At 38.0% G+C, this 25,848-nt stretch overlaps 2 protein-coding genes across 2 annotated transcripts; both read right to left on the reverse strand.

Moving 5' to 3' along the window:
• Positions 1-1,857: 1,857 nt before the first annotated feature.
• stk31 (serine/threonine kinase 31) lies at positions 1,858-10,411 on the reverse strand. The gene is made up of 24 exons (XM_079470410.1): positions 9,892-10,411; positions 9,717-9,769; positions 9,450-9,545; positions 9,297-9,368; positions 8,913-9,071; positions 8,447-8,751; positions 8,097-8,247; positions 7,857-7,982; positions 7,642-7,754; positions 7,087-7,243; positions 6,782-6,907; positions 6,434-6,616; positions 5,891-6,007; positions 5,569-5,688; positions 5,231-5,362; positions 4,946-5,047; positions 4,676-4,756; positions 4,414-4,539; positions 3,665-3,784; positions 3,462-3,548; positions 3,127-3,276; positions 2,840-2,965; positions 2,665-2,736; positions 1,858-2,591 (listed from the first exon to the last, which is right to left on the reverse strand). Exons 1-24 carry the CDS (start codon positions 9,920-9,922, stop codon positions 2,487-2,489), a joined length of 2,910 nt encoding a protein of 969 aa, XP_079326536.1. The 5' UTR covers positions 9,923-10,411; the 3' UTR covers positions 1,858-2,486.
• A 9,461-nt stretch (positions 10,412-19,872) lies between these two features.
• uts2r3 (urotensin-2 receptor 3) lies at positions 19,873-23,788 on the reverse strand. The gene is made up of 2 exons (XM_079469945.1): positions 23,544-23,788; positions 19,873-22,076 (listed from the first exon to the last, which is right to left on the reverse strand). Exon 2 carries the CDS (start codon positions 21,958-21,960, stop codon positions 20,809-20,811), a length of 1,152 nt encoding a protein of 383 aa, XP_079326071.1. The 5' UTR covers positions 21,961-22,076; positions 23,544-23,788; the 3' UTR covers positions 19,873-20,808.
• Between the last annotated feature and the right edge of the window lie 2,060 nt (positions 23,789-25,848).

Consider the following 25,848-nt stretch of genomic DNA (forward strand, 5'->3'; position numbering starts at 1 on the left):
AAACCCGAGTGTGAGTAAATGATGACAGAATTCTTATTTTTGGGTGAACTTTAACACTAAGGTTTTGTTCATTTTGTCAGGACAGACAGCAAGATTCACAGTCCATGTTATATGGTAAAAGTAGGCTATATTTTGACTTGTTATATACTACCAATGAGAACTATTCCAAATGCAACTGGAATCAAACAATATTGTTTTACATGTAGGCCTATCTTCATTTAGCTCACCTCGCCTTCAACACACTGTTTTTTTCTGTCCTCAAGAATGGAAGCAGAACATAGAGCTTATTCTCCATTTCATTTCATGTATATTTTTATTAAACAAAGCAATAAGTCTTAATACATTGTTATAAAGAGTTTTTTGTTGAAAGACAGTTGTACCTCTTACCAGCCACATATCAAACGGCAACCTGTCACAAGTACTTGGGCGCCAAATTTTGATTTGAGATTAAACGTTTTATTGGCTCATATTTTTTATAATGTATAATATTTAAGTAGAATTTCAAAATCAATATCAAACTTTAAAATAACAGAGGGTTGAAATCATGTAGAACAATTTGACAGCACAATTAAAATAAGCTTTTAGGAATCTTTATTTTTAAGTCAGACAGCTTGTTTATTCAGAACCATTTGGATTGTATTGATTGTATTTTATTAGGTAACGATCATTTATGTCTATCATTTAATGTATTGCTAATAAAACTGATTTCTGCAATGTAGCACAGCACAGATTAGACCAAAGTGAGTGCATGAGTGTCAGAGCAAAGGTTTAAATCGGCATACTGCCACCCTCTGGTCATCCGGGAAATGGCGTGATGAATACAAAAGATCCATTGTACATGCCCTGGAATCTAAGCAAAATGAAACCTTCATAGTTTATAATATGAAGATGACTGTATATAAAACTACAAAGTAAACAACTGACTAAATTATCCTTCTTCCAACACCCTTATCCTTAATTTTAATATTCATTATTAAGCAATGAAGTAAGATCTCATATTTACAGTGTCTTAAACCAAATAAACCAATTTGAGCGGAGTGTTCTAATCTGATTTTGTCATTTCACATCGGTTTCTCCGTTCTTTGATTTAAGGAATCTCTCTCGGCAGCAAATCCAGGAACACAGTATCAGGACTGGCTCTTTTTCCATACCTTAAACAAACGTGTTGCCAAAGAGCAGAATCATACAGTGCATGAAATTTGATTGTCAGGGTATTACAAGGGATACAATGGACCTGGCGACTCTACAAAATTATTAGTGATAATCTTAAATCTAATTCTTTTTTATTTTGCCTTGTTGTGCAGAGGCTGCAGCTTTTGCCAGAGGCGAACTGGAATCCCCTGGTTAGGCCTGGTTTCCCTCTGAGGTTTTTTTCTCCTCCAATTGAGTTTTGGGTTCCTCGCCAATGTTTTGCACTGTTGGCCTGGCCGGGGGGCTGCTAGAATTTTATAGTTTTATTTAATTAACACTGCATATAGGAATTGATTGTCTGTCTGATATTTAAACCTGTGTTTTGACTTGCATAACCTTATATGTTTAGCTTATAGTCAATGTTTTCTTGTACAGCTGCTTTGTAACAATGAATATTGTAAAAAGCAGTATATACATAAAGCTGACTTGACTTGATTAAATTTGTATCAATCCATTGAATAATGGGTTAAAAACTATCAACAAAAGATAATCTTCAGACATTTTAGGTTTAAAATGTTTTAGAAATTTGCCATTATTCAATGTTAGGGCTACATGTACCTTTCTGTCAAAGAAAGGTGATTTACTGTACAACTGAACAATTGAAGTCTTTGTTAAACGACCTTGGGTTGTCCAATAACAAATAATACAAGAGCAGCTTAGGATGATAAATTCTGTTTTCCAATTTCCAATCATTTAATTTGTGTTGTCACCTCATCCAGATGAGAATAAGGAACAAGGAAAACATTTCAAGAGGCTGGTCAAGTATTTTTAAGGTCAATCACATCAATAGATTCAACTTCAGAACCAACGAGTGACAGTCAAAAACGGATTTAACACAAAAGCACAAAACCAGTTCTCATTTCCTATCAAGATGGCTGATGGTGCAAAGAAAAAAATTCCATTACACACCCCCACTCACATGTAGTAACTTACTTTCTTCACTTTATCAAATGTTGGATTTAAAAAAGTGTAAGAGAAATGTGGATTCACAAAAACTTATAAAGACAATTGGGCAGTTTTAAAAAGGACGTATTAGTGACAGAGTGCAGCTGACATCCTTTCCTGTTACACTGATCCAGCCTAGAACAGGATAAAATATCACATATAGAGCAAGAAACCATTAAATACAGTACATCTCTCATACACAGTGACAAAGAACTTCACTTTATTTTGCCTCTATATATTTATTTTAGGAACACAAACTGTAAGGAACAAACAAACAACTCCAACTTGTTTTTTCTTAGACAGAATATAACAAAAATGAAAAAGAATTTAAACCTTAAAACATTAAACATTTATATGTCGGCAGACGTGAGGTAAGCATCCTTTACGGTCTCAGGAGCAGACATTCTTTCAGAAGAAATCAGTAACTTTGGGAGAAGGATTTGCAAGTTGTCATCCTGTAAGAAACACAGACAACTAAATATATTCCTTATATAATTTTCAACAGATTTAATCGGCTAATAAACTTACCAGATGCAATCCAGTAAACTCCACATTCTGATTCTCACTCTCCAGAGTTGCATTAAAGTCTGGAACATGCAGCTGTACATAAATCATTGTCCATTTAGTGATGCAAAAAGATTTTGTGCTGCATAATTCATTATACAAAGGACAGTGGTGAGTGGATGATCTGTGTGAGTTTTACCCAGAGCAAGATGCCTCCAAAGGCATACATGTCAGTGGACGGGGACGGGGTGTGACCCTGTCTCAACTCTGGAGCCACCAGACTGATAGAACCAGCTACCATTCCACTGTCAATCGCCCTCTGCTCCTATAACAAACAAATAATATACATAAACCATTAGTAAATTTGACATTCTTCAATGGGAAATGAGAATGAGAAATTTCAATTTTATTTAAAGTTTTTTATGTTTAACAAAAAGGCAGAAAATCCATAATGTCGATGACCTTGAATTTTTTTATTCCACTTACAGGCGTCTTCGTGAAATCATAATCCCCCACAATGCCTTTCTCTCGGCCCAGGACAAACACGTTGTTGGGATGCAACGATGCATGAGTAACAGATGCCGCATGAAGACTCTGTAGTCCCAGAGCTACACCTCTCATCACCCTTTTAATCTCCTGCATGGCCACATTATCACATTTGCACTCTTTAATAATGTTCATAAACTGTAATTATTTGTCTTTATTCTAACTTTGTAAATGTCTCACTTTCTAACACTTAAAAGATACTTTAGACTCCACATACATGATCTACAGACTCTGTCTAAAACCCTGCACAATTTCTAAGAACTACAGGCACTCACAGAAGATGACAGTGGAGTAGATTTCTGAATGGTTCTGAGGCTTGCATTAGAGTAGTGTGGAACCATGACGTACGCCAGTGGATCAGACTGGACAGAAACAAAACATACTTCACACACAGGCTGGTATAAACAATACTGAAACATACTGAGATCCACTGTACTACATACATTGTTAAACTAGAGTTATAATGAAGATAGAGAACCTTGCCGCAAAACAGCGCTATAAGAGGCACGGCTGTGGATGGGTTCGGCTGCTGAGCGGTGTGATACTGGGCAGCTTGTTTAAGTATCTTCTCCTCTGACTCTTCATCCACAGCGTAACACTGAAAATAACCCAGATCTTTAAGAAACATTTATCAGAGATAACGTGTAGCATACATGTGCTTTTCAGACACATTTTCCCCAGTTAATGTACAGATGTCATTCCATTCAAAAATGTAACATTATTGAGGAAATATAGCACAAACACTTCTCAAGCAACGTATTTCACAAAGAGCATGACCAATTTCCTTCAATATAAAACGTATACCATTAAGATGAGAAACTAACATATCGTCGATACCAAATTCATGTTTTTTCACCAGTTCACAGACCAGGCTTAAGGCTAGTCCAAGACTAAAATGAACGTGTGACCTTAACTGAATATAACCTGCCCAGAAATATTTTCAAGGGAACTACTTAAAAATTCTTCAAAAAATTCTGTCATCATTTACTCACCCTGAAAGAATTTAAGTAATGCATTCTTCTAAGGCATTTTTATAAAAGATACACAAAGTATAACTAAGGCATAGTCTGGATTAAGTTAAACCGTGCCTGTGAAACCGGCATATAAATAAATCATGAAATAGGTTTCCGAAGGACAGCTGCTATATTCTGATAATCATTGTAACTTACAACCGACTTAATGTCAATATTTTACTGTTATTTGACTACAGCAAATTACTACAATGACCTTCAGGACTACTTTCTGCCCCTGGAAGTCTGTGCTCAGAAGAGGTCTCCTCCCGCTCAGCTCTTTCATTGGCTCTGCATCAAACATGTCTCTGTCCAAGCTCTTCAGTAACAGTCCTGCAGAGCTCTAAAACCATAAAGAGAAATCAATATACACAATTAAAACCATTTGAATGTCCCTTTTATAAGTACACCATTATGTTTGAGCACAAAACCATTTTCAAATGAATACTGCAAATCGCACTTAATAATGCAAAAAGTACCTTGTAGCTGTTGATATCTGCATCAGGGTAGATCATTGGTAACTCCGGAAACCCTCTGTTCACCAGGTCACACAGCATTAACTGCACATCAACACAGTATGGACATTTCACATATAACACAAGCTTGACTCATTTCAAGGTATAAACACTGTATTATATTATACTGCAGAACTGAAATCCTTCAACCAGAAGTTTTTGTATAGTACTAAATGTTTATCCAATAATCAATGGCTAGTATCTTCTAAAAATGTCAAATATATCACCACATACATATTGCCTCTTCTCATGGCTGATTTCTCGAAAGAGAGCGTTCCTGGTCTCAGTGATCTCCTCCTTCTTCTTCAGGATCTCTGGCAGATCCAGGTCTTCTGCCTGTAAGAAACTCAAACTGATCAACAGATCAATCCCACTGTACACAACCAACACAGCTATTTGTTAAATTGACAATGATAAGTAAACAGGCATACAGATATTAATAAGCATTTCACTAATATAAACAGCCAGCATGAAATCATATTATTAACTGCATGTAGTTCACAGCAGGACTGTTCTCACCTCTTCCAGACAGCTGACCTCCACTAGTTTCCAGCGCAGCTGAGATCTCAAGCTCCTAATGTGCTTCTTCACTGCAAACAGCTCATCCAGTTTAGGAGGACTGCTTTCCCACTGCAGCACCTCCTGCTTAAACTGATTTCAATTGTTAGACCAAAGTTTTTTCCGGTAGACAAAGAAATATAAGCTATTGTTATAGTGATGCTCTGCAAGCACCAGCCATCATAAACTTATTAAAGACCTGAGTTTCATTCACTTTGTATTCCAATTTGGAAATCCAAAGATATTTTCTAATCATAGCTTTATACAAGATGAATGTAAAAAATCAGATTTTAAGGTACCTCCGAGTTGAACTCATACTTCAGCCTGATGTCCTCTAACAAAATCTGTTCTTTTCGGATGTCTTGCATCGCTTTGTGAAAGGCATTAAACGCTTTTTTCCTCTCCTGCCTCTTCTGATCCTATCAAAACAAAGCAAAGCCTTTTTGAATTTATTTGCAGAAAGTCTGTGTTTCACATGTAAAAAAAGGAAAATGCACCAGTAACCCGGAACTATTAAGCCAAATTACAAAAACCCATTCAAAAAAGCTACCAAAAGACGGCAAGATGATTGAAATGGGAATGATCAGACTGCAATGTGTAAAAAATAATAGATGTTCTTACGGACAAGGCAGTGTTGATTTCTTCAACCACGGCAGCTTCAGCATTCATCAGGATCTCACACACTCCTTCAGCAACATAATCTCCAATCACCGACGTTTTCTCCATTAAACAGAAAAACTGACAAAAACGTTCACATTTTTTAAATATGGAGCAGAAACAGCAGAGTATCTGGATTGTGTAAACTAGAGAGCAGAGCAAAACAATTGCATAAAACGGAAGTAGCGATTGTCTTATTTCTGTATTGTGATGTATACCCAAGGGGCAACTGATTGGACCGTTAACAGGTGAAAGATTTGAACGGCAGTTTGCAATCTGTCAGTCATTGCAGCCCTGCCCTCGGGCCATTCTCCTTACCAGGAAGTGAAGAAAGGTTGTTTTGAGAGAGGGAGGAGGTTAACGTTTTTGTTTTAAGATTTCAAGTGCAAATTAATAAAAAAAAAAAAGAATGATGTGCACGGATAAATAATTTATAATAAATACTTCACCACGGTGTAAAACAATTAGAATGATTTCTAATTTCATGCCGACTTTAAACAGACATACCTTGCTTAGCCTGGCTGCCCAGTTGCTAAGAGCCATGAGAGCCTCATCGGTAGCTTTCTGCACATTTTTGGTTTTCTGGTGTTTCTCCCTCCTCCATTCACAGAACTTCTCAAAAGAGTGATCGTCGACCTGCTCCTCCGGCAACACTGAACCAAACAGAGCAGTCAAAGACGACCCCACCTCCTGTTGATACAGACGGCTCGATTTAAAAAGCAGTTGCAAAACTGCTATTAAATTAGATTTACATTTACATTTAAGCGCTTTTATCCAAAGCGACTTACATTGCATTATCCTATTCATTTTACATGGGTATTGTACTGAACCCATAATAGTCACTTCACTACGCACCGTCAGCCTCTCCAGTCGTGCATTGACAGGCAGCTCGTCCACCTCTCGCAGGAAGTCATCCACACTGGCAGAGAGAGCAGCACGGGCCTCATTTCTGCTGTTCACCAAACACTCCATTTCCCCCGTCTGACAGAACACACCGAGCTTATCAACCCTCCAAATATATCTCCAAACTTATCTGTTGTATCATGTTGCTAGAGAACATCATTAGGTATACAATATTATAAAAGAGGTCTACCAGAATTTATTCCCAACCTTTATCACATTTTATTTATCATTCATAAGTAAATGTATATTTTACTCACAGTTTGACAGGCTTTTAGATTCTCCAAGGTCTGTTCGTAGTTTTTCCACAAAACCTCCAGCTTCTGTGAGTTCAAAGGCATTGAGATCCTGTAGTTCATGATGATGGTTATGGCTTCTAGAAGGTGATCTTCGGCGCTGGAACATAATTTACTCTCCCTGGGATTGCAACATATAATAATCAACGAATGCAATTTATACAGAAAAATGAATATTCATAACATGAGAGAAAAAACAACTGCTGTTAAACAAACAAAAATATTTGGAAGAATGTAGGAAAGCAAACAGTTCTGGGGCACTTTTGACTACCATTGTCATTTTCTTTACTATGGTAGTCAATGGTGGCTAGGAAACAAGCCTTCTTCCAAATATCTTTCTCTGTGTTCATCAGAACAAATATATTTATACAGATTTGGAACAACTCGAGGGTGAGTAAATGATGAACTGTCCCTTTAAGGTAGTGTATACTTTTTGTATCAGTTTTTGTGTTCCCTGGGTTCAAACCCACAACCTTCGCTCCATTAATGCTACCAACCGAACTACAGGAAGAATCTTGCCTAAGTTTCCTCAGAGAATCCACTTTCTTTGCCAGTTGGGTAATTCTGTCTGCAAATGTTGAAGGATGATCATGTTCCGTCTTCTTTATCTCCACATAACTCCCCTTTAGTGCCTGTAAAATTTAAACAATGCTTTATACATTTTATGCCATAGTTTAAAACACAATCAACACCCAAAGTGTGAAACAAAGCACCCGTTCCAACCCCACTAGCACCTCGAGCTCCAGTCTGGCCTCCTCTAGCTGCTGTCCCAGGAGAACGGAGTGCTGCTGGAGAGAATTTCCTTCTTCTTTTAACTTTATCATCCCCATCTCCTTTTCTTTCAATATCTCTTTCATCCTCTGGGTATACAAAACAAGACACAAATATTTATTTTGGAATCGGTTAATCTGACAAGAGACAGAGTCTGAAGTTTCCTCCATTTTCGAAGTTTGCACATATTTTTGTGATGTCACCTGCAGTTCAGAATTGGAGTCATTCAATCTCTCGTCAGTTTCCTGAGTGTTCTCATATGCATCTCCCTTTGATAGCTTGACCTCTTTATTATGTTCCTGTCCAATATTTAGTTTCACCATAGGCTGGAGTGCAATGGTAGTTTTCTGCTCCCTAAAACAATTGTGAAAAACAAGGATTAGTCACTTACTGTAGTTTTGGAGATGTTAATCCTGACATGCAAATATCTGCCCGTTTAGGCTCATAGATAAGATATATACAAATATAACAATGCTTTATTAACTTTATGCAATATTGCACTTGTTTTAAAATGTAAAATGAAAAAGTATATTTGGAATGGTTGGCCACTTACTTCATGATTTGAGGTTTCTGGTCGGAGAATATTGGGCGTAATTTGGGCATGCATCCCGGTGAGGAGCCGAGTGTCTCCAACTCCCTCGGGGGGCTGCTGGCGGGCCACAGTCCTGTGTGCTCCCTTACTGGGGATATGGAAATCTCCGGGAGAGTTAATTTGGCAAACTTAAATTTCAACAGCTCCTCACCAATGTCAAGATTTCCCTGGAAGGCTTGAACCAGGATGGTTCCATCAAAGCAAACCGACTTCTTATGGACACGCAACTTCTTCCCATGAATGATATTGTGAAGGAAGGACCTCCCCTGAAGGATGACAGATCAGGGCACACCACAACAAACATTTAGGAAATGATACAACAATCTAGGTCAGGCAATGAGTTCCTCATTTGACAGTTGAATCAGATACACAGTGATACATTAAATGGTAAAAGATAACATACAGCAGGAAACATTTTGTCCAATACCTGTGAATAAAGGGGAGTATCTTCCTCGCTCGCCACATGAAAGCCCCAGAACTTGTACTTTTTTGCAAGTCCAGGGGTCTGCAAGTCCTCTGGAAGTTCAACTAAATCAGATCGGCTGAGAATCTCCATATTTCCATAATCAATATATGAAATATAGAACTGGGCACATGAAGCAAAACACAAATAAGACATGATTTCCATGAGAAGTACATTAGCATTAAACTTCTAAATATATGCAAAACATATAATCTTTCTTTTCCATGTATTCTGAAAGTGTCACTTATTTTGAAGAGCACAAAATATGTAAAAACTCCCATAAAATGAGCAGCAATTGGCAATTTTAACAAAAGACAGAAACATGTTGGTATTATTTGTTTTTCAAACCTTGTCATCTGATTGTTGTTGTACTGTACACCTGTACCAGCACCTGTCCTCTGAATATCGTGCCCCGTAAACCTACAGGGGACAAACACATAGTGATATGCAGACAAACATCTCTGTTTTGTGCTTTATTTCACTTATTTAAGCACAACTTGCCTTTTGTGGACTTGGCCTGCCCATCAAAATCTGGGCATCTGGACACTTCTCTGACATCATGGCATCTATCTTCTCATTTGCTTTGTCTGTCACATTCTGATTGATGTTGATTTATCCGGAATACATATTAGACACGGTTAAATAACAAAGACTCTGATATTTAAAACCGCATGGTAGCGATGTGTACATTTATTAACTGGCAATAGTAATACTGAATCATTTTAAAATATGAAATGAAGACGGTTAATATGTTTTGCTAAACGTTACCCGAGCCCAAAACGTGATGGCATCCACAATATGAGTGACAACAACCAGCTCCACTGCGTTATAATAACGGGAAACATAACGTTACTATATAGCAAGTATTAGAAACGACATGAACAACATTAAAACACAAACGAGCAAGATACGACATTGAAAAACACGAAAAGCGGCAACTTACTTTTTTCAGACTTAATCCCGGACTGGTCCATGCGATTTACCTAATATCAATATCAACAAGGATCTATATGACAAAGTTTATTTTGTAAGGATGACAGTTCTTTTTTCAAAATAAAGTTATTTCCTTCCCAGCGTTGCTGCCACGAAAATATATCGCAGGGCCGCGCGCAAATTGAGTGTAAATCGATAGAATGTGATGTTTATAATATCTTGTAAACCGCGAGAAATATGTTGATGGTGTAAATTGTTTAACCGAGTGATGAAAGTTGAGTCTTGTGGCGGACGTTTCGCAGCCGTGTTCAGGATATATCTCGTCCCTCTCGTGGTCCTAACGCTAGGTTACGCTAGACGCACAGTTAAGCCCGCCGTATCCCAATTTCTTCATTTTACTATCGCTGTGTGAAAATAACCGATCGATGTCCAAGTTAAACTGTAATCGAAAGTTATTTTTGTTGTGAGTTACTTAAGCGTTATACAAATAAAAGCTGAACTTTCATCCACAATCGTTCTCTACTCCGGCCGCTAGAGGCGACGCGATTCATTTCTTATGATCGTATTTAACGTTAGTGAAATTCGTTTCTGACAAGGATTTTGCAGTTGGGTTTTAAACGTGTGCGGATTGGTAGTATTTTAAAGTATGGGTGTTTTTTAACGTTGTGCTTTGTGTGTGTAGCTTTGAGTCATGTTAGGATTGAAATCGGCAAATATTAGGAGAACTACGTGTTAAAACAGGTGCTGTGCAGACTAATTATGACACCAAATATCGCGAGAGTGACTCGAAAGCTTATGGAGCAGTCAGCTCTCCAACAAGTCTCGCGGTATTATGGCGGCCTGCGCTGCATGAAGTAACACGCTAACGTACCAATCGAGAACGAACAATTTTAATAATAGTTCACTTCATGTTTTATTCAAATATAACAAATGGTATTACAGAATCATATTTATATATATTAAATTGCTTCGGTGGCAATTTGTAATGTAAAAATAACGTAGAATTGTTGTAAGAAATATGATTATTTTTAAATTTGTTTTGAAAATCACTCTGTGCCGAGAATGAAACTCAAGATGCATTTAATTTTTGCGTGTAAGTTTATTTTGTTGACAGTGGATTAGTTGTGTATTATGCTTAAAATATTTTTGTTTATGATCTGATGATGGTAGAAGGCTCTAACAAACGCATTTATTGTAACACTTTAAATAAATAGTTTAGTTTTTGTGTCTTCTCTGTTCATAATGTTTCACATTTACAGATTTTCTTTGCTTTTCAGTTTTGATGGTCTCTGTCTCCATGGAAACGGGTACGTAAGGTGGACAGTAACGAAGTACTGTGAAAAGAGTACTGTACTTTACTGTTTGAGTATCAGTACTTTACCTCAGTATAATGTTTTCTTGTCACTAACTTAACCACATTTGAAAGACAAATATCATAGTTTTTACTCCACTACATTTATTAAATGGTATAAAGTTGTTTCTATGTAGATAGGTTTTAAGCTCGCGGTTTTCCTCGCATTGAGTGGCCATTTGGCTGATTTGTTTACGCAAATCTGGCAACCCTGGGATCTTCCCCTCTACCCTAATGTAAATGTCGACGCTACTGCACAGCCGAAAGCGCTCTAAAAAGGCAAATAGAAAAGTAAAGGAAGAAAATGCCACACAGTTTTCATTCGAAATTTCATACATTTTCTGTAGTAGCTATAGTTGAAGTTTTCTGCTGAAGTAAAAACAACATAACCCTGGCCAAAATACTACAGAAAATGTAATGGATTTGATGCGTATAATGGGAATTGTATTGTGGATTCTATTGGTGGGATGGTAAATCCTATTGGAATAAATAAATCCCATAGCACATTGCAAAGAGGAATTAAATAGAAAAAAATCGAATTCTGTCAACATGGTTTAGACAAAACCCAGATGCAGGCAAACAAAGGGTTAACTTAGAAAACTTATTTTAAATAAACAAACCCAGGATGGGGGGAGAGAAACCGGGAAAACGAACCAAAAAACAAAACACTTCCCACGAGGGGACAAAATGAACAAAGCCCTTAAAAAACTAACCAATAAATCCCAAAACTTTGAAATTGAAGCATGGTAATCCACAGTCACAAACAAATCTCAGACAACCTTAGACAATGACCCGACAAAGGACTGAGGGAAACTGGAGCAATATAAAAGTGAAACACTTACGAGGGCTGATTACATTGGGAGAGTGGTAACAGGTGACAAGGATGAAACAATAAGGGAAAACTAACAGGAGGATTGAACGGAGCAGGTGTGGGGAATGAAACACTAAAGGGAGGATTGACCAGGGATGGTGACAAGACTAAACACTAATGGCATGAGAAACAAGGGCAGGGCTGAGAGACATGACAGGAGGACATGTGGTGCCAAGTAACAACAAAAGCCACGTGTCTCCACACGTAACACAACAAAACCCGAAAGACGTGGCAATGTCATGACTCTGCCCAAGGAGCTAGAAAACTCGAGACAGGAAGGACAGAGTCCTGACAAATTCTAATTCACAAATTCATCTTACACTTATATACAGTACAAGGACTTTACTACTTTCTGGTACGTTGCTTCTAAAACTGAGGGAATTTACAAAAACAAAACACTGCTCATAAATACTTTTAGACCTTTGGCTAATGACAATAATCGGGCTAAATGATTATACAGGATTGTATCTAAACTAAACATGTATGTGCTAAAAATATAAAGCTCTTAAAGGAGTAGCTCACTTCCAAATTGAAGAGGAATAAACGTTGCTAGTCAATGGGGGAAAATCTTGAAGTGAACTACTCCTTCAATACCACTGTTACTGTGAGCTCAGTGTATTCAGTATAGGTTGCTTCATAGGCATAAGTTATACGACAATAAAACAATGCACCACTGAAACTGAAAATTGTATTACTTTTAATGCTTGTACTTCTGTACTTATACTTAAGCAAGAATATGTCTTCACAATTTTTACTAATATTATTTAGTAAAAATATATGAATATATTTAAAAATATTTGACCAGTACTATGTACTTTCACTCAAGTAAGGTGTACTTCATTTGTCCACCTGTATTCATATATTACTTATAATTCTGAATGTATTGAATTATCTATGTAGAACTGTCCAATAACGTTAACTTGTTTGTTTTGCGGATGATGTGACCTGTAGAGTTTGTGATGCCACTGTCAGTCTCTGTTGAGTTCTCAGCTCAGCCTTCAGGTGTCCTCATTGCTGGAGAGTCACTGAACCTCATGTGCTCTGTCATCCCACCAACTAAAACTCTTTTAAGCCCCACCATCACCTTTTTAGTGGATGGCAGAGTGATCATGTCCACCACCAATAGTAGTGACAAAGGTGTCTTCAGCCACAGAATTCACAAGGTCACCCCGGAGCATTCCGGCAGGTACAGGTGCGCGGTTCAGCAGCAAATGAGTGAACTGAAGGAGAGTAGACATGTTCTCATCACTGTGACAGGTAAGAGCACACCTTGATAATATGATAATATGTGGTATATTAAAACTGTGTTATTCCCTACAGTGTCAGGCAATAGTGTAGGGTCTTGTGACTTAAATGTAATTTGACAGGAATTTTTTAAATGTGAAGTTGCTTACATGTTTCAAATGACCTTTATAGACAAAAATATAACTATGCCAACATATAATATATATATATATATATATATATATTTACAGTATATCTAAACTTAAAACAATATTTAAAAAAAGGCCCATAAAAGACCGGCACAGATGTTAATGCCTCAGGGCGAGACTTCAAAGTTAAAACAATAAATAAAGTTTCATGTGTACATTTTTTGCTAATTATAGTCTGTTTAGATGTTAAGATATAACATTTTATACCTGTCAAGATTTTTTTTTTTTTCACAACATAATTCCCACACTGATCATTTTATTGTTTTGCTGAGTTTATTAGTCTAAAACGGAAAAAATATTAATAAAGAATGAGTAAGTGACCCTAAATGTTTAAACAATAGTTTTTGAAGTTAAATGTTTATGTTTTATAAAGAACACACTGCACAGCAAATATTATATGAATGTAATATTAGGTATGTACAAGCATGCATGTGCTTTGTGAGTTTTAATTCTTTGCATGGAACTTGGCAGCCAGAAAACCAAAGCCCATCTTATCCGTGGATCTACCAGATGGCCTTGCATTCTCCCAGAATCCTGTTTCAATGATCTGTAGTCTTCCCAAGCACCGAGGCTGGATGTTCCACTGGTACAAGGACAGTGAGGAAGTTCCTGCTTATATTCAATGGGGAAATGGTGGAGGGCAGGCCACATATCGGCTGTGGCGAGCTGACCGTGCATATAATGGCCGTTACCGCTGTAGAGCAGGACGCGGAAAACCAAAGTTTTACACTGAATACAGTCAACCAATTAACATTAACATCACAGGTAAATCATAGAGATTTAATGTGATGTACATGTAAGCATTTTAGAACATGTTCCTGGATTAACATCCTTTGATGTATCTGAAATAAATGCCTTGAGAACTTGCAATACAAAGTTATATTTATAAATTCTCACAGGTGGATTTTATACCACAGCGCATGTAATTTTGCTAAATTATTGTTTATTCTAACAATCTAATATTTATATATATTTAATATAACAAATATATGTACAACAAATATTGTTTTCAGATCTATTCACTTCGGTGACGTTGTCTGTTACTCCCGATGTTGTAAATAAGGGCCAGACTTTCCAGCTAGAATGTCATGTAGAATTGAGCAGCCGCTTCAATCAAAAGATTGAAGATGTTCAGCCCACATTTACATTCCTCTGGAATGGGTCACCTGTGCTCACTGACTCCAAGTATCAGGTATACAGTATCTCCCATGGAGGTCGATACAGTTGTGTGGCAGTTTTAGGAAACTCCAGGCGTGCCAGCCAAGAGATGTACATAACAATAAAAGAGAGTGAGTTCTTTACATATTTATAAATTTAACAGTGTGTATTTAATTTACTGATTAAAGAATGTGACGTCGAATTTATCTTAAAATTGTATTATTGAGGATTTTGAAAGTCGAAAATGTTTGGCTTGTGCTCATGAATCGGTTTTGCAGATCAGACCACACTTATTGTGACCCACGTTGTGGCAGCTTTGGTGGTGTTTGTGGCTCCAGCTGTGTTCTTCATTTGTCGCTTTATTATTAAACGTAAGTCCTGAATCACACATCAAGATGAGACTGATGACTTCTTTATTGTATATATTCTCATAATGTAATATTGTCTTTTGGTTCAAATGTTTGCAGGTTGGCAGTCCAAACGTGTCACAGTTAGAGAGTCTGAAACCTTCCCAAACAATCTAGAAGTAGTACAAGCTATGTAAGTGTACAGGCAGTCATATTCATTAATTGGATAAAGACGTTTTGTCAGGAAAACAAGAACCATTACACTTCATTTCTTGCAGTTGCAGCGGAAAGCAGCCCTCCTAAATATCTGCAGTACAGATTTAGTTGCAACTAATTTGCAACCTTTTTGCCAATGCGTGGAATGAACATATCAACCACTTAAACTTAAATCAGTCCCTAATTATTTTCAGGTGTCCTAAACTGGATCCTTGACCACCCGGTGGCGCCACATCTCTACAAAACCTCAAGCTGTGCTGTATAAAACTGTTTAGTTTAACACACATTGGCATACAATTGTCTGTGACCATATTGAAATCTGCTTTGAAAGGATTTTACAAAGAAATCTAGTAAAATATTTTGTTTTAATCAAATGGAAGCCCATTTGTGACATAAGAGGTCAGATTTGCTGGTTTCCATCAAAGGAGTGGTTCACTTTAAAACAAACATGATTATGGCAAGTCAATGGGGGCTTATTTTGAAGTGAACTACTCCTTTAAAGCAAAACAGATTTTTAATTCATGTTGGGATTACTAGCATCATCAAGATCAAGCACAAACCTCTGGAGACTTTGCCACAAGTGTGTGCTATCAGCGAAACAAAGTACAAAACAAAATAAGAATAGCTTGAATAAACCAAATTGTTAGACTATTTAACATATATTCTGCATTTGGAGTTCCTGGAGCACATCACCCTCTCATTTTAAAGGGAATCTTCACCCAAAAATGACAATTCTGTCATCATTTATTCACACTCGAGTTGTAACAAAACTGAATACATAATTTTTTTATCTGATGAACAAACAGAAATATATTAGGAAGAATGCTTATAACCAAACAGATGGAAAAGTTACTTGTTTGTTGTTGTTCTTTTGAAGACAGTTAAGAAGAGCGTTAAGGTGGCTTTCAGATAAGATTGGGAAACAAGAAAGAGAGTCAACAATCCAAATAAAAGGTTTATTCTTCAGACTTGGAATGAAAGAGAGATTGAAAATAAGTGAGAGGTGTAGATGCGGCCTGTTAATGGGTCTACTGGTCAGAACCTGAGTGCGAACTGTGGCGCTGATGTCCGTTTATGTAACCTCCGGCCCTCCGAAGCACGCAAGCCAGGGTTTCGCCTGATCTCGGCGGCTGACACAGACGTGTGAAGACGGGGAATGAGGCAAGAGACGGGTGCTGTATGGCACTGGAGCCTTAGGTGTACAAAGAGACACTTGTATCGCTGGTCTGTTCTGTTTGCCAGCAGCGAGTGCGAGACAAGTTTTCTGTCACATCTGCAAGATTTGCAGGGTGCTGACAGAAACGGTCTGGTGTACTTGTGCGAACACAGGTTTCGATAATAAAGCTGGCGATCAGCACCCATGCGTAAGCAAATGTGGGTTGTTCTTGACTGCTCGATGATAAAGTGTTTTGAATAAATAAACAACTACAAAAGTTTGTATCTTGTACACCAACTGGATGAGCTCCGTTTGGTACATTTGCTCGTAAAGACACAAAAGTACAGAAAGAGAGAAAACAGATGGGAGTTTCGAATTCGGGTCTGTGGATGTGCGTTTAGAGAAAGGGAGCCTCTTATTCGCTCTCAGCGGGAGCTTGGCCTAAACTTCGGCCTAGTCTCGTCTGCCCAGCGGGAGATTTTCCTGAGCTGACTGCCCAGGGGAGGGGCACCTGCCCCTGCCCCAAACACTGGAGCACAGGCGGGGAAAGAGGAGGGGAGGGTGAGGATGGAAAGACGCTCAGCATTCCAGGAACAGGACATGTGTTGGATTTATGAAGCACACAGGTAACACAAAACGATGCCTTGAAAAAAGGGGGACTGTTTTCCCCCATACGTACCTCTGAGGTCTGTCTTTGCTGCTTCCTTTAAAACGAAAGGTTTCTCTCCAACACAGCCACAGCGGTTATTGTTGGAAACCTCAACTGTACCAGCTCTTGGTGACCAGCAATATAAACTGACAGCTTATGGATTCACAGGCCTCCCTCATGGCAATATTTTCCACTGTTTGGGTTTGCAGGATACTAACATATGTTTGAAGTTTATCACGCGTTCAATCATTCGGACCCTCTTGAGAGAGGGACAGACTTTAAGGCCCCAAACTCCCCCAGCTGAACTTATTGTCTTTAAACTATGAGTGTCAGAACATTACCTTGGAGACATGGTAAATACTATAAATAAATACCAGAATAAATATGATGTGGTTCTGGTAAGAAGAAACAGAATCAGAAGATAACTGAGGAAGAACTGCCATTTGCGCTCTTAAAAATAAAGGTTCTTGAAGGGACAGATAATCTAAAAATTATGTAATTTACTCATCCTTATGGCGTTCCAAACATGTATGACTTTATTTCTTTTGCAGAACACTAAAGAAGATATTTTGAAGAACGTTCATAACCAAACGAGATTGGTTCTCATTGACTTCCACCGTATGGACACAAAACCATTTGAGGCATTTCTCAAAATACCTTCTCTTGTGGTCCACAGAAGAAAGAGTCACACCGGTTTTGAACCACATGAAAGTGAATAAATGATGAGAGCATTTTTGGGGGGAGAACTATCGCTTTGAAGGTTATTCGCAGCAATGCCATGGAATAACCATTTCTGGTCTTAAAATTGTAATTTAATTATTCAAAAAATCTTGAAAGAACATTTTCGTTTTTCATTTTTGAAAAAAAATGTTCCACCTTAAAAAACATTTGTTTAACACATGGGTGTTGATGTTTGTCATCATTTGATCATCATTCGTCTTCCAAACCTGTATAAATGTCTTTGTTCTGCTGAACACAAAGGACGTTATCTGGAAGAATGTCAGTAAACAAACAGATCTCATCCCCCATTTACTGCCATAGTAGTGAAAATAAATACTATGGGAGTCAACGGGGGATGAGATCTGTCCTCCAAATATCTTCTCTTGTGTTCATCAGAACAAATTAATGTATACAGGTTTGGAACAAGCTGGGGGTAAATAAATGAAGACAGAATTTTCATTTTCCCTTTTAGAGTGTACCTTTATATATTTCAGACCCCATGTCATTGTGGCAATGGTGCTGTCACGCAATAGAGCTTCACGTGGTCCGATCACACCGCGAGAACGGAGCAGAAGCATATTGCTCCTCGGATCTGCTCTGAAGTTTTGCAGGTACTGTAAATGGAAACACATGCCCATGGAAAATGAAAAGAGTTAAAGGGAGGTGCACACACCAGGTTCTTATATGTTCCTATATGTTAGATGGCATTCTTCCAAACTATACGTGGAATGGAAATGTCGGACTAAATGTGGTGAACATCAGTGTATTTACCATGAAACATAAAACTGTTAAATATGTTTTCATAGGATCAATGATTAAGGTTTAAGAGTATTATTATTTTAGTTGATTGTACATCCAGGGAATATGTCCAGAAATATATATTTTTATTTTAGTTTATATTTTCGCTTTAAACATTCAAAAGTCAGTCTACTGTCTTCAACCCGCTAACTAAGATCTCCACCAGCAGATCTCACAAACGTCCCCAACAGATCCCTATGAGTCTCAAGACACCCCATGAGACACATACTCACACGTCTACACTCCTCACTGCTTTCAGTCTAACAATATTAGTTCATGTGCGTCAGAGAGCAGCGGGCAGCCCTAAACCAATACAGTGCTACAATTCAACAATACAAATGATATGTACGAATTATGAGAGTTTGCTTTAGTTTGGACTGATCATAAACCTCTCAGATGGAACATTGTTGTACTGATGTCACAACTGACACATGACCAGCATTACTAACCGTTCGTGGTTCATTTTGAGAAAGTGCTGATACAGAAGCTCATGTTTTCCGATGAAAACACTGTCCCATCCAAGCACTGCAGTGCAATACACACACACTCCATGCAAGACCTACAAAAAAGTGAATGCTATAGAGCACAGAGATAAACATAAATACACTTTTCCAAAATGTTTCCAAAATCGAAGCAGCCTTTGTTTCAATCTCTCCCTCATGTTTTCTCTCCATGTCTTTTTCATTCATTAATACTTTCCTTACTATTTCATTTAGTTCTGCCTTTCCAAGAACAGCAACACAGTCTAAATCACAGTCTGTGTAGTTATCATTAAAGCGATAGTTCACCCAAAAATAAAAGTTGTCATCTCACCATCGATGATCTGTATAACAATCTACATAAATGTTTTTGTTCTGATCAACACAGAGAAAGATATTTGGAAAAATGCTTGTAACCAAACAGTTCTTGGCCACCATCGACTAGTAGTAAAAATGACTATGATTGTCTACATTTCCCCAGAACTGTTTGCTTTCCAACATCCCTTAAAAAGTCTTCTGAACAACTATGGTAGTCAATGGTGGCCGAGACCTGTTTGGTTTCCATTCTTCCAAATATCTTTCTCTGTGTTCATCAGAACACAGAAATGTATACAGATTTGGAACAACATAGTAAACAATAGCGCCCAGAAGAGCATAATCAGTTTTTCTATTCTTTTACACACAATTTTTATTGACTATTGTATGTTAAAATAGATAATTTTAGCCAAGCCCTGTGCAAAGCAATGCATTATTTAACAGTTAAAACAAAACATTACAGATACAACACAGAACAGACATATTTTGAGCTTAGATGCAAGACAGGTTGATTTTAATTCTTTAAATATGGTTTTCTGACTTTAACAGTTAGAAATGGTCATTTTGGACAAGATGTATTTAATATAGGAGCAAATTGATCAACATTAAGCTAAAGTGTGAATGTGCTAAAAAATATGGTTGGAAATACAAATATATCAAGAGTAGATCAGATATCAGAATTAGGTCCATCATTTGCACAATTCCATTCAATAATAATAAAACCATAAAAAACAGTTTAATAACAAATGGCAAATAGTTAATATAAGGTGCCAATGCATGCTGTCTTCTCCAGAAGATTGTTTTAGTCGAGTCTGATAAAGTAGCTCATGCAGAGCATAATGTCCTATTGGCGAATGGGTGATGTTTGTCCTGGCTTTGTGACAGAAGTGATTTATCCTCCTCAACAGAGCAAACTCTGACACGTCCTTTAGCTTTGAGCCAAATCTATACTATGTAATTTCATCTTTGCACTTAGACTAATAAACCAATTTGGTAGTTAAATGCTTCACACCTGTTGTCAGAGTATCCCGGGGCAATTCATGGATACCGACGACGCTTGTTTTGTCCCTTTCAAGTTGCCTTTTTTCACCATTAAAACAGATGTTTCACACATTGTAGCCCTTTAATTTAAAAGGGAGTTTTAAGAGGGATTTTGATATCGCAAAAGTTATACACCGAAGATTCCAAGCTATAAGCATTCACATGTCTTATGTCTTTTTGGTTTGCATTGCTGTAAAACATAATATATATATATACAGTATATATTAGTAGATTCGATTTTGGATTTGACAATATTGCTATATACAGGGCACATATAAAGCTTTAAACTTTGACCCTTTAGCACCAAACTAATAAGTAATCTGTTTAAACATATCTATGCAGTCATATTGGTGATGGGCTTTGTAGACTGTGCTGTACTTTGGAGGCCAAATATCACTGCTGATCAGAGCTGCCTTTGTGGCAAAGTGGGGCAGCTGCACTTATCGTCTTTCTGCTGGACCGTCTGCGCTTTCCCGTCAGCAGCGTGTAGAAGAACGGATTAACACATGAGTTTCCGTAAGTAAGCCCTGTGAGGATGCGATTGACGGTGACCTGCGTGCCCACTGGCACCACACGTAGCACATCTGGGCGGTAGAGCGGCAGAAGCTGCCATATCCAGAACGGAAGAAAACAAGCCCAGAAAGTTATCACGATGCCAAGGATGAGGAGCAGAACTTTGGGGCGAGGTGCACGAGGTGGGTAGGCGTTGCCCCCTCCTGCCCAGGCCGGTTGAGTCTGAGATACCCAGTAGAGTCTCCCCAAGGCTGCATACAAAGCTCCGATGGCCAGTCCTGGGCCTAGGATGCTGGTGCAGAAGAGCACACTGAGGTAGGCTTTGGAACTCTGCTCATCCCAGGCCGGCACACACAACTTGCCCTCTTGGTTCTCTCCGTCCTCAAGGTGCAAAGTGATCATCATTGGTAAACTCAGAGCTACTGCAAAGCCCCAGGCCAAAGCTACTCTCAACAGTCCGGATGAAGGTGTGGAGGAGGCTGCCAACGGGTCGGCCACAGCTCGATACCGGTCCAGACTCATGGCCGTGAGGGTGAAGATGCTCGCGTGCATAGTGAGCAGGTCCAAACTTAGCAGGAGCCGGCAGCCGAGTTCTCCAAAGGCCCAGTCAGACGCCAAACTGTCGTACACGATAAAGGGGGCCGTTGAGAGGTACACCAGGTCTGCTAAAGCTAGGCTAAGAACCTGTAAGTGCAGAGAGGAAGAAGAGGAGGAAGAGGTGGGGGATGAGGAGGGAGAGAAAGAAGGCGAAGAGGGACTGAGGCAGGAGGGGCTGTAACAACAGATGAGAGCTGTACGCCGCCTTCTTGACGTCCTGCGGCGCCGAATGAGAAGACCTAAAGTGTATAGGTTTCCCAGAATTCCCAACAGAGACAGGAGTGATAGGAAAAGGCAGAAGAGAGCGGTGGATGCTACGCTTGGGGATGGAGAGAGAGAGGGGGATGAGGAGGGAAGGGAGAGATTATGGAGAACGGGAAATGTGTAGGAAGGAGAAGGGGAGGAGGAGAAGGAAGTTGAACCAGAGATGTCCATTTGTCTTGAATGGCAGATGTCCCAAGATGAGCAAATTTCTGTTGAGTGGAGGAGGCCAACCGGAGCTTCAGAATATTTTCATGGGATTCACATTAGAAGAGCTTTGAGAGCACTGCCTTGGAGAACAAAAGCGGGAGACAGAAACAAGAGATATGATTTGTTGTGATTAGAAGAATTTGCATTTGTCAAAGAAAAATAAAAAAGATTGAATAATAATAACATTTTATCTGTATGCAGTAATTTAAGTTTGTTTCGGTTTCACTCGTTTTAATTGACAAGTTATGAGTAAACAAAATATTGCTGCGCAACGCGTAAAGATCACTGCAGTTCTGTTTAGGGCTTTTTTGTTTGTTAACGCTGTCACACAATATTTCTATTTAATATTTCTATTAATATTTTTTTATTATTTTACTCACAAACATCGAAATCAAGAACCTACCTAAATGGGAAATATCTGTATATCACATTAGACCTTTCTACCAAATTAATATAATCATTTAAAGAAAAATAAAGTGCCTTCGTTTTACACATTAAAGCATCAATCGTTTTTTTTTCGTTTTATTTGTTTATTTTCTTGCTGCATTTCTGTTCAATTGTTTCATGGTCACTTCCTGATAATAAATGCAACCCGCAAAATCAAAATGTTAATGTTTACATCATCGAGCTTATAGTAATTTCCGTAATGCATAATTTACTGACCTCATGTAAATGTCGACAAAGCTTGACAGTTTGACACTTCTGTTTCAGAAGCTCTGTACGGGAATTATGATGACGGGTGAGGAGATCAAAGCCGTGCCGCGGGCACACGAACACCGGAATGTAGATGGCACATGGTGACCCTGAAAGACGCTTACGAGCTGCTGTTTAAACGCAGCAGCATTGGCACATGGCAGTATCCCGCCGCGTCCATTACCCGTTTACCCGGGTGCTTTAAATAACACCTTTCTTAATGGATTGACACACCTCATGTATAGGACCAGTACTTCATAATTTCCTGTGAGTTGTTTTTTTTGTAGATATTGTTTGTGTAGTTCATGCACCGAGATTTGCCCAATAAACCAAAAGCGAGATATATGAAACAGCTTAAAAGTTAGGGATCGTAAATAAATACGCCAGCTAACTAAACAAAAATAAGTCAACGGGGATTTATGCATTTAATAACGAATAACAGTCAAGGTCTAGCTGTGTCTTTCACAATACATTTTTGGCACTATAGGCTAAACATTACCAAAGTTGTTTTAACATTGTAAGTTTAGTTGTTGTTGTAATATGTTTTTTTAAATATAAAATAATGCCTATTTATTACAATGTGATGTAAAGTTTAATTAAAGCATCTTTAGCTCGGTACTCAACGTTACTCCATAAAACATCGTCACTTTTAAGGTAGATTTGACAAAATAATGTTAAAGAATATTAGACATTAGAGTTTTACATTTGACAGAAATACAGCGACGCATTAAACATAAATTATTGCTATAATTTAGTTTTGTCTCTAAAATAAAACAATGTCGATAAATATACGCCAATAACGAAATTACTGTATTACGGTAAGATTTGTGTTTAGATGATACAAATTGTCTTACCGTGAACTGAGTATTAAGGGATGGCATGTTCCAAACGTCGACCTGTTGTATATACAGACTCAAACCGTAGTAGTATGAAACCGAAAATATCCTTATCAAATTGTGACATCTATAATAAAACTATATGTCAAACATCAAGACGTTGTTAAAGATATAATCATATTTCTTAACAAGGACAGACAGAAAGTTAAAGCTGGTGCAGATCTCAGGCAGTCCACTTCCCGCACTCATATGTTGTCAGAAGCAAATGATGGGAGGGATGAGGATGGGTTGTGCTCCAAAGACTAGAGAAAGGGGTGTCTTTAACAAAGACCCATTATTATTATTATGAATAGTCTTGGAGAGAGTAGATTGATCCCCATTGGCAAAAGACTGAACATGATGAGATCTAAAATGTGTTTAATCTCAAAGCCATCCTTTGTGGTGTTCATGTTGTTATCATTAACTTTTCTCCTGTATTTAAATCCCTGCTTCCCATTTTAAAAAGACATCTTTATGAGTACAAAGTCGGTGCTTTGGGGCAATATTTACACGTGCCAAAAGCATTACAGTAAGCATAGCGTAGAAAAAGCTCTTGTAAATGTCAGAGACATATATATTATGTCCATCACCCATTGAAATTTCTTGGATTTGAGATTATGCAAGGAATATTTTTAAGGTACATTCATTAGAGAATTTGTCAAGGAGTTGTAGTGGAGCATAAAAGGTTTTCTGTTATACTGAACAAATGAATACTCATTATTAAAATCTTTATTTGGGACTGAATCATGCGTGAAAAATGTTGGATGAAATTTTAAAACGCACCACAATCCAAGCCACAGTCGAGGCACTGAAACCCTTTCACTTGAAATATTGCTCTCTAACAACCATACAGCAACGCATAACCATTAATGGACAGAACATTTTTCAAAGACATTTTCACCTCCTTAGTCATGCAAAAGTCAAAAGTGATACATGGTCTGGATATCTAACACTTAATTGCTCTGCCTGAAATATGCTTTCACATAGACATTTCATAATGTATAAAATGTACACCCTTGACCAGAAACAGCTGCTTCAGTGGGTTATGTTAAAAATATAATTCTGGATGCTAACTTTACATGACCAAGACTTGTTCCAAAAACGATAGTGGCTATTTACGGGATTTTTACATCCCTATTTAGCGTCACCCTCATTTTACTGTCAATTTTAAGCACCATTTCATTTTAAATGTGATCCTGAACTTCAGGAGGTCTACTGGTTTCTAGATCTTTGATGTACGCGAGTGAATCTGCTCGCACATGTTCTTTCCTGTAAAATGAAGATGACTCATAAGACGAAGGCAGTCCAGTGTAAAGGAACGCTCGGTGTAAATGACTAACCAATGAGAAAGAACGACAGAAATAGAGCGATAGAATGAGAGAAAGACACAGACAGAGGGCAAAAGAAGTTATAATCCTGTCTCCTCATGAGCTTCTGACACCATTTTCTGCTTCGCACCACGGGCCAACACACACATCTACTCAAGAGCCTCCAAGGACAACACACACATATCTGCGCATTCAACACACTCCAGCCAACACACACACACACATACACACACACACACACTACAGAAACACTTCAACTGAACACCAGCACCCAACACCCGATACAGTCAACACTCACACACATCTAATCAATGAAATGAGTATGTGTGAAGTTGACCGCAGTCGTCTATTGAATCAGTTTAATGAATCAGTATCCTGGTTTCACTGTTCAGTATTTTTCAATGCACTTCTGTGACCACAAGTAGTAAAATGAGTTAAACTGACAGTATCTGAGACTCAAAAATGTTCAGAAAGAATGACTCATTTATGTAAATTACTGTTGGACTGTGAGACTTTCCAAGATTTTTGTCATGAAATCATTGTGGTAAAAAGTGTCAAATCACACTTAAACAGAGAAGTTATCCAAACCGGATATTGTTACATTATAGCTATGATCAATCAAAAATGCAACTGGCTGTCTTAATATTACGTCTCGTGAAGTTGATGAATTGCATTTGAGCGCAACCGCATTTCCACTGGGTAATGTTCTTTTGAAAAAACTAAAAGTATGGGGTTGTATAAACCTCAAAAATGAACATAAACCACTGAAACACTAGAGAGTTTATCTATGAAACACAAAAAGCACCCTTAATGGCAAAAAAGCACCCTCAATGTATTCGAAATGACATATTCAGCTTTTTGCAAACCAGGCGATGAACCAGCCTGATCTTTTCACATTATTATACCAGGTTATTTCGTATAAATTTGAAGTGAATCTGACTATTTTGAAAAAGTGG

The sequence above is a fragment of the Barbatula barbatula genome (assembly GCF_947034865.1).
Source record: "Barbatula barbatula genome assembly, chromosome: 12".
Lineage (NCBI taxonomy): Eukaryota > Metazoa > Chordata > Actinopteri > Cypriniformes > Nemacheilidae > Barbatula > Barbatula barbatula.